The sequence below is a fragment of the Zosterops lateralis genome, assembly GCF_965231275.1.
Source record: "Zosterops lateralis genome assembly, chromosome: 23".
NCBI lineage: Eukaryota > Metazoa > Chordata > Aves > Passeriformes > Zosteropidae > Zosterops > Zosterops lateralis.
In genome coordinates, this window is record NC_139783.1 from 651,504 (window position 1) to 661,565 (window position 10,062).

Below are 10,062 nucleotides of genomic sequence, written 5' to 3' on the forward strand. Positions count from 1 at the left end.
ATGATGTCCCCGGTGATGTCCCCGGTGATGTCCCCAGGGGGGTCCCCGGGGGTCTGTGAGGAGAGCGAGGCCTGGCTGGGCCCGGGGGGGTCCCCCCAGCCCTGTGCCCACGGAGCCCCCAGCGAGGGAGCGGCCCCGGAGCTGAGAGGTACGGCCTCATCTCAAATCCTCATCCTGAACCTGATCCCAAATCCTGATCCTAATCCTGATCCCGAATCCTGATCCTGATCCCAAATCCTGATCCCAAACCTTGATCCTGATCCCAAACCCTGATCCCAAATCCCAAACCTTGATCCCAAACCCCAAATCCCTGATCCCAATCCCTGACCCCAAACCCCAAATCCCCAGATCCCCCGATGGAGGACGACGTGTACTGCTGCTGCCTGTCCCCACCCCAAACCCTGATCCCAAACCCCGATCCCAAACCCCAATCCCAAACCCAAACCCCAAATCCCAAACCCTGACCCCAAATCCCCAACCCCAGATCCCCCGACGGAGGACGACGTGTACTGCCGCTGCCTGTCGCGCACGCTGTGCCACACGGCCACGCCCGTCACCGTCGGGTTCTACGCGCCCTGCGGCCACCGCCTCGAGTCCCTGCTGGACAAGGTCACCGGTGCGTCGGCGATTGGGGTTTGGGGATTTGGGGTTTGGGGGATTTGGGGTTGGCTGTGATGGGTATTTGCAGGTGGTCCCAGGGAGGAGCGGGGTGGGGTTTGGGGTTTTTGTGACTGGTGTTGTTTGCAATCCCATCCCAAATGTGAAATTCCATCCCAAATGTGAAATTCCATCCCAAATCCCATCCAACCCAACCCAGTTCAACTCAACCAATCCAACCCAACCCAACCCAACTCTACCCAACCCAATTCAACTCAACCCATCCAACCCAACTCAACCCAACTTAACCCAACTCAACCCAACTCAACCCATCCAATCCAACCCAACTCAACCCATCCAACCCATCCAACCCATCCAACCCAACCCAATCCAACTCAACCCAACCTATCCAACCCAACCCAACCCAACTCAACCCACCCAACCCAACTCAACCCAACTCAACTAAACTCAACCCAACCCATCCAATCCATTCCAACTCATCCAACCCAAACCATCCAACCCAACCAACCCAACTCAACCCATCCAACCCAACTTAACCCAACCCAACCCAACTCAACTAAACTCAACCCAACCCATCCAACCCAACCCAACTCAACTCAACTCAACTAAACTCAACCCAACCCAACCCATCCAACCCAACATGACTCAACCCAACTCAACTCAACCCATCCAACTCAACCCAACTCAACCCATCCAAGCCAACCCAACTCAACCCATCCAACCCAACTTAACCCAACCCAACTCAACTCAACTAAACTCAACCCAACCCATCCAACCCAACATGACTCAACCCAACTCAACCCAACCCATCCAACCCAACACAACTCAACCCAACCCATCCAATCCATTACAACTCATCCAACCCAACCCATCCAACCCAACCCAACTCAACTCAACTCAACTAAACTCAACCCAACCCAACCCATCCAACCCAACATGACTCAACCCAACTCAACTCAACCCATCCAACTCAACCCAACTCAACCCATCCAACCCAACCCAACTCAACCCATCCAACCCAACACAACTCAACTCATCCAACCCAACTCAACCCAATCCAATCCACCCAACCCAATCCAATCCATCCACCCAACCCAACTCAACTCATCCAACCCAACCCATCTCAACTCCAAACTCCAAACCCCTCGTCCCCCTCCAGCCTTCATGCGTGAGGAGATGTCCCGTCGCGAGGCGGCCGAGCTGCAGCGGGGCCACCGGAAGCCTCGCAGCCCCCACGGCTGGGGCCTGCTGGTGGCCCTGTGGCTCCTGGCCTTCTACGAGCCCGTGGTCACCGAGGGCCACCTGCGGCGCAAGAACCTGGAGTTCATCTTCATCCGCTTCAGCGCCTGGGAGTTCGCGGGCTGCGACAAGCTGTGGGCGGGTTTGGTGACCACCCTGTGCCACCACATCCGGCAGCACTTCGGGGCTCTGCCCTTGAGCGTCTTCCACGTGATGGGGTCGAGGCCGCGCTTCGCCTCCGGCTTCTCGCAGCGGGAGTGGATCCTGAAGAAAGGGACGTGCCTGAGGCTCTGGGGGCTGCTGCTGGTGCTGGGCGTGGGCGTCGCCATCCTGCTGGTGGCTCTGCTGGTGCCCGGCATCAAGGACCACCACGCCCTCAAGGTGGTGGGCAGCGCCGTGGCCTCGCTCTCGGGCTCCTCGCTGGTCTTGGGGGCTCTGTCCATCCTCAAGAACTTCCTGGTGAGCGAGAAGAAGAAGATCGAGCGTCTGATGGACAGCGATCGCTTCGCGGGGCAGTTGGGCTTCATGAGCAAGATCCGCAGCGAGGTGGAGGTGCTGGTGGATTTTTTGGCCTTCATGGAGGTGTTTGAGCGGCGGCGGCTGCGCGTGGTGATGGAGATCACCAGCCTGGACCTCTGCTACCCCGAGAAAGTGGCCGGAGTCTTCAACGCCATGGCCACGCTGCTGTCGGACGCCAACGCGCCGTTTATCTTCCTGCTGGCCGTGGACCCCAGCGTGATCGTGCCGTGCCTGGAGCAGACGGGCTGCATGAAGGGCCTGGCTGATAACGGTTATCTCTACCTGAACCGCGCCGTCACGCTGCCCTTCTCCATCCCCGAGATGGGCTCCCGCTCGCGGCTGCGCAGCGTCGAGGCCGCCATCCAAACGCGGGAGGACCTCATGTACCGCATCATCGCCGACAACGTCGCCAAAACGCGCTGCGGTTGTCGCGGCGGCGCCGCCGTTCCACCTCCGGCGTTTCCCGGTTGGAAAGAGGCGGATTCCGAGGCCGTGACGTGGATCCACGAGGCGTTCCGGTGTCTCCACGACGGATCCGATGTTTTATCCCGTTACCTCCCCGAGAACGGCGCCAACGTGCGGCGCATCGTCAACACCATCCCCATCACGCTGCGGCTGCTGCTGCACCGCGGGGCCGGCGTCGGGCCGGCGGTGTCGCCCCGCGCCGCGGCCGCCTGGGTGGTGCTGGCCGACCGCTGGCCCTGCCGCCTCAGCTGGACGCTGCAGTGCCTCGAGGACTCCGGCCACGGCGCGGCGACGCCGACGACACCGGGAAACCCCGGCAAACCCCTCTGGAGCATCTTCCAGGAGCACGTTGGAGAGTTGAGCGCGTTGAGGCAGGCGTTGGGAAAGGTGTTGAGCCTGGACGGGGATCCGGAGCTTTTCCAGGCCTTCCTGGCTCGGGATTTTCCCTTCGGAGCCACCGAGGCCAGGGAATTGTTGGGGGTGACGGTGAACTTGGATCATTCCATCCGGCACCAGATGGGGCTGCTCCGGGCCATGGCCAGGCTCGGCAAGGCCGCGGCGGTGCCGGTGTCCCGCGGGGTGCAGTGCCCCTGCCCACGGTGATTTCGGGATCCTGGAGGATTTTTGGGAATGGGGATTGGGGAATTCCTGGATTTTGGCGGTGCCGGTGTCCCGGGGGGTGCAGTGCCCCTGCCCACGGTGATTTTGGGATTGGAATTGGGATCTGACAACCCTGAGAGCAGCAGGAACTCCAGGAGGATTTTTGGGAAAGGGGATTGGGAATTCCAAGGGTTTTATTCCTGGATTTTGTCCCTGGGAGGGGCCTGGGATGATCCACAGGGAATTCCTGGGTTTTATTCCTGATTTTTGGACACCTGGGAGAGGTTTGGGAAGATCCAGAGGGAATTCCTGGATTTTATTCCTGGATTTTGGAGATTTTGGAGGGATCTGGAATGATCCAGAGGGAATTCTTTGGATTTATCTCTGGTTTTTGTCACCGGGAGACTCTGGAGGGGACTGGGATGATCCAGAGGGAATTCCTGGGGTTTATTCCTGGATTTTTTGGACACCTGGGAGTGGTTTGGGATGATCCAGAGGGGTTTTATTCCTGGATTTTGGCGGTGCCGGTGTCCCGGGGGGTGCAGTGCCCCTGCCCACGGTGATTCCTGCCAGGAATGGGATCCTGGAGGATTTTTGGGAATGGGGATTGGGAATTCTAGGGGGTTTATTCCTGGATTTTGGTCCTGAGAGGGGTTTGGGAAGTTCCAGAGGGAATTCCTGGGTTTTATTCTTGGTTTTTTGGACACTTTGGGAAGATCTGAAAGGAATTCCTGGGGTTTATTCCTGTTTTTTGGACACCTTGGAGAGGTTTGGGAAGATCCAGAGGGAATTCCTGGGTTTTATTCCTGGATTTTGGCCGTGCCCCTGTCCCGGGTGACTCCAGGATTGGGATCAGGATTGGGATCTGAGAGCTCCAAGAGCAGCAGGAACTCCTGGAGGATTTTTGGGAACGGGGACTGGGAATTCCGGGGGTTTTATTCCTGTTTTTTGCAGATTTTGGAGGGATCTGGAATGATCCAGAGGGAATTCTTTGGATTTATCTCTGGTTTTTGTCACCGGGAGACTCTGGAGGGGACTGGGAAGATCCAGAGGGAATTCCTGGGGTTTATTCCTGGATTTTTTGGACATCTGGGAGTGGTTTGGGATGATCCAGAGGGGTTTTATTCCTGGATTTTGGCGGTGCCGGTGTCCCGGGGGGTGCAGTGCCCCTGCCCACGGTGATTTTGGGATTGGAATTGGGATCGGAACTGGGATCTGACAGCCCTGAGAGCAGTGGAAAACTCCTGGAGGATTTTTGGGAATGGGGATTGGCAATTCCAGGGGGTTTATCTCAGAATTGTGATCCTGGAGAGACTGGGAACATCTAAAAGGAATTCCTGGGTTTTATTCCTGTTTTTTGGACACCTTAGAGAGGTTTGAGAAGATCCAGAGGGAATTCCTGGGTTTTATTCCTGGATTTTGGCCGTGCCCCTGTCCCGGGTGACTCCAGGATTGGGATTGGAATTGGGATCTGACAGCCCTGAGGGCAGCAGGAACTCCTGGAGGATTTTTGGGAATGGGGATTGGGAATTCCAGGGGTTTTATTCCTGTTTTTTGGAGATTTTGGGGGGATCTGGAATGATCCAGAGGGAATTCCTTGGATTTATCCCCGGTTTTTGTCACCAGGAGACTCTGGAGGGGACTGGGAAGATCCAGAGGGAATTCCTGGGGTTTATTCCCAGGATTTTTGGACACCTGGGAGTGGTTTGGGATGATCCAGAGGGGTTTTATTCCTGGATTTTGGCCATCTCGGTGTCCCGGGGGGTGCAGTGCCCCTGCCCTCGGTGATTCCTGGCAGGAATGGGATCCTGGAGGATTTTTGGGAATGGGGATTGGGAATTCCGGGGATTTTATTCCTGGATTTTGGCCCTGGGAGGGGTTTGGGATGATCCAGAGGGAATTCCTGGGTTTTATTCCTGTTTTTTGGAGATTTTGGAGGGGCCTGGAATGATCCAGAGGGAATTCTTTGGATTTATCCCCGGTTTTTGTCACGGGGAGATGCTGGAGGGGCCTGGGATGATCCAGAGGGAATTCCTGGGTTTTATTCCCAGAATTTTGTCCCTGGGAGGGGCCTGGGAAGATCCAGAGGGAATTCCTGGGTTTTATTCCTGTTTTTTGGACACCTTGGAAATATTTGAGAAGATCCAGAGGGAATTCTTTGGTTTTATCCCTGGATTTTGGGACTGGAAAGATCCAGAGGGAATTCCAGGGTTTTATTCCCGGGATTTTGTCACTGGGAGATGCTGGAGGGGCCTGGGATGATCCAGAGGGAATTCCTGGGTTTTATTCCCAGAATTTTGTCCCTGGGAGGGGCCTGGGAAGATCCAGAGGGAATTCTTGGGTTTTATTCCTGTTTTTTGGACACTTTGGAGGGGTTTGGGATGATCCAGAGGGAATTCCTGGGTTTTATCCCCAGTTTTTATCACTGGGAGATGCTGAAGGGGCCTGGGATGATCCAGAGGGAATTTCAGTGTTTTATTCCCGGATTTTGGAGATGCTGGAAGGGTTTGGGATGATCCAAAGGGAATTCCTGGAGTTTATTCCCAGGATTTTCATCCTGTTTTTTGTCACTGGGAGATGCTGGAGGGGTTTGGGATGATCCAGAGGGAATTTCAGTGTTTTATTCCGGATTTTGGAGACGCTGGAAGGGTTTGGGATGATCCAAAGGGAATTTCTGGATTTAATTCCCAAAATTTTGCTGCTGGGAGATGCTGGGAAGAGTCTGATGTGGGGAATTCTGGGATTTTATTCCCAAGATTTTGTCACTGGAAGGGTTTGGGATGATCCAGAGGGAATTCCTGGATTTAATTCCCAGAATTTTTCTCCTGGGAGATGCTGGAAGGAACCAGGAAGATCCCAAAGCTCCTCAAATCCAGGGGAATTTTAATCCCACCCGAGATATTTTTTGGGATTTTATCCCAAAATTTGGGTCTTTTTGGGAGGGAAAATTGGGAAGGAAAATGGGGAAAAAATTCCTCCAAAATTCCAGTAATTCCCAAACCCCCCCGGGCCAAAATTCCTGGGAAAACCCCCCGGGATCATCCCCCAATAAATGAAATTCCACCCCCTGCTCTGTGGTTTGGGAATTTTTTTTGGGATTTCTGGGATTTTCTCCCCTCCCTGTTCTGGGTTTTATTTTTTTTGGGTTTTCAGCCCTTTCCCACCCCCCCAAATCCATAAATTTCCCAAAAATCCTGGAATTTCTGGGCTGAAATTCCAAGAAGAGGGCGGGTGACGAATATGCAGAATTCCTTTTAATTAGAAAAAACAGCCGTTTTAACAAAAAAATTCCATCATGGGGAAGACGAAAGGGGGAGAAAAAAAAAAATTAAAAATAAAAAATAAAATAAAATTAAAAAAAAAAAAAGAAAAAGAAAAAGAAGAAAAAAAAAGAAGAAAAAAAAAGAAAAAAAAAAGAAAAAATAAGAAAAAAAGAAGAAAAAAGACAAAAAAAAGAAGAAAAAAAAGAAAAAAAAAGAAAAAAAAGAAAAAAAAAAGAAAAACAAAGAAAAAAAAGAAAAAAAGAAAAAAATAAGAAAAACAAAGAAAAAAAGAAGAAAAACAAAGAAAAAAAAAGAAGAAAAAAAGAAGAAAAAAATAAGAAAAACAAAGAAAAAAAAAGAAAAAAAAAAAAAAGAAAAAAAAAAAAAAAAAAAAAGCCCCAAAAAAATCAAATTTTCCCAAGAAAAAAAAAAAAAAAAAATAAAATCCACCAGCGAAAATTCCCGGTTGGAAAATCAGGAATATTCCCACCCCACCCCCCCCCTGCAGCTCCCTGAAAAGATTTTATTTATTTATTTATTGCACTTTAGGAAAAGAAAAGCGACCCCCAAACCCCCTTTGGGAATTCCTCGGGAATTTTGGGAATTTTAGGAATTCACGGCTCATCCCGGATTTTTTTTTTTTATAATTTTTTTTTTTCCCTCATTTCAAGGAATTTTGGGATTTTTTTGGGATGAGTGAGGAATTCCAGCCCCTTTTCCCTCTTCCCCTTTTTCCACCTCTGCCCGTTTTCCTGGGAATTCTGCGGCTGGTGATAAATAGAGGGAAAAAAAGAGGAAAAAACAGGGAAAAAAAACAGAAAAAAAGGGGAAAAAAAGCGGAAAAAAAGAGGAAAAAAAAGGGAAAAAAAGGGGAAAAAAAGAGGAAAAAAAGGGGAAAAAAGGGGAAAAAAAGGGGAAAAAAAGAGGAAAAAAAGGGGAAAAAAAGAGGAAAAAAAGGGGAAAAAAAGAGGAAAAAAAGGGGAAAAAAGAGGAAAAAAAAGGGAAAAAAAAAAAGAGGAAAAAATTCCCAAGGAAACCCAAAAAAAACCCCAACAAGAAAAAAAAAAAAAAGGGAAGGAAATTAAAAATAAATAAAGCGCGGAGGAGGATCCCCGGATTTTTTTTTTTTTTTTTTTTTTTTGTGGTTTTTTTTGAGGAGGGAATTCCCAAATTCCCAAAAAATTCCCGGTTTTTTTAGTGTCATAATCCAGCCCCTCCCTCCTTCCCCACCCCTCGAACACAGAGAGAGGAGAAGGGAAAAAAAAATAAAATTCGGGAAAAAAAGGAAAAAAAAAAATCGTGAAAAAAAAAAAAATTCGGTTTTTTTTTTTTTTTTCTTTTTTTTTCTCTTTTTTTTTTTTATGTCCGAGAAAAGTCCCAGAAAAAAAAAAAATATTCCCGAGTTTGGTTTGGAATCTTGTGCGGAGTGGGAAGAGAAAAAGGAGGAAAAAATAAAGTTTTGGAGGTTTTTTTTTTTTCCCCCTCTCTCTCCTCATCCAGGATTTGTGGGGAAGGCGGGGCTGGAATTCCCGGATTTTCCTGGATTTTATTCCCGGATTTTCCTGGATTTTCCTGGATTTTCTTCCCGGATTTTCTTCCCAGATTTTCCAGGACCTGTGGGGAGAGAGCGAGGCTGGAATTCCTGGATTTTCCTGGATTTTATTCCTGGAATTTCCCAGATTTTCCTGGATTTTATTCCCAGATTTTCCTGGATCTTATTCCAGAATTTTCCCGGATTTTCCTGGGTTTTCCTGGATTTTTTCCCGGATTTTATTCCCAGATTTTCCTGGATTTTATTCCCGGATTTTCCTGGATTTTTTTCCCAGATTTTCCCGGATTTTATTCTCAGCTTTTCCTGGATTTTATTCCCAGCTTTTCCTGGATTTTATTCCCACATTTTCCCATATTTTCCCGGATTTTATTCCCACATTTTCCTGGATTTTTTTCCCACATTTTTCCGGGATTTTCTTCCTGTATTTTCCCAGATTTTTTTCCCAGATTTTCCTGGACTTTTTTCCCGTATTTTCCCAGATTTTTTTCCCGGATTTTTTCCCCACATTTTCCTGTTTTTTTCCTGGATTTTATTCCCGGGTTTTCCTGGATTTTTTCCCAGGATTTTCCCAGATTTTCCTGGATTTTATTCCTGTATTTTCCCAGATTTTTTTCCCACATTTTTCCGGATTTTCTTCCTGTATTTTCCCGTATTTTCCCGTATTTTTTTCCCCAGATTTTCCTGGATTTTTTTCCTGTATTTTCCCATATTTTCCCGTATTTTTTTCCCAGATTTTCTTGGATTTTCTTCCCGAATTTTCCCGGATTTTCTTCCCGAATTTTCCCGGATTTTTTTCCCACATTTTCCTGGATTTTCCCAGATTTTCTTCCCAGATTTTCCCAGATTTAATTCCAGGATTTTCCCATATTTTATTCCTGGGTTTTCCCAGGTTTTTTTTTCCCGGATTTTCCTCCCAGATTTTCACGGATTTTTTCCCGAATTTTCCTGGATCTTTTTCCCATATTTTCCTGGATTTTCCTGGATTTTTTTCCAGGATTTTCCCAGATTTTATTCCCACATTTTATTCCCACATTTTCCGGGATTTTTTTTACCACATTTTCCCAGATTTTCCTGGATTTTATTCACGTATTTTCCCATATTTTCCCAGATTTTTTTCCCGAATTTTCCCGTATTTTTTTTTCCCAGATTTTCCTGGATTTTTTTCCTGGATTTTCCCATATTTTCCTGTATTTTTTTCCCCACATTTTCCCGGATTTTCTTCCTGTATTTTCCCGTATTTTCCCGTATTTTTTCCCCAGATTTTCCTGGATTTTTTTTTTCCTGGATTTTCCCATATTTTCCCGTATTTTTTTCCCAGATTTTCCTGTATTTTTTCCCCACATTTTCCCGGATTTTTTTTCCTGGATTTTCCCACATTTTTCCGGATTTTTTTCCCACATTTTCCAGGATTTTCTTCCTGTATTTTCCCAGATTTTTTTTCCCCAGATTTTCCTGGATTTTTTTCCTGTATTTCCCCGTATTTTCCTGTATTTTTTTTCCCACATTTTCCCGTATTTTCCCATATTTTTTTCCCACATTTTCCCGGATTTTCCTGGATTTTTTTTCCCAGTTTTTTTTTTTCCCCAGATTTTCCTGGATTTTCCCATATTTTCCCGGATTTTATTCCTGAATTTTCCCGGATTTTTTTCCACATTTTCCCGGATTTTTTTCCTGGATTTTCCCACATTTTCCCTGGATTTTTTTCCCACATTTTCCCAGATTTTCCTGGATCTTTTTCCCACATTTTCTCGGATTTTCCCAGATTTTATTCCCAGATTTTCCTGTATTTTCGCGTATTTTATTCCT

The 10,062-nt window shown here is 48.0% G+C and overlaps 1 protein-coding gene across 1 annotated transcript; it reads left to right on the forward strand.

Annotated features, from left to right (window-relative positions):
• On the forward strand, positions 1-3,444 carry NKPD1 (NTPase KAP family P-loop domain containing 1; the record flags this gene model as incomplete). The annotated part of the gene is made up of 3 exons (XM_083877156.1): positions 1-148; positions 485-616; positions 1,778-3,444. 3 exons carry the CDS (start codon positions 1-3, stop codon positions 3,442-3,444), a joined length of 1,947 nt encoding a protein of 648 aa, XP_083733282.1.
• Between the last annotated feature and the right edge of the window lie 6,618 nt (positions 3,445-10,062).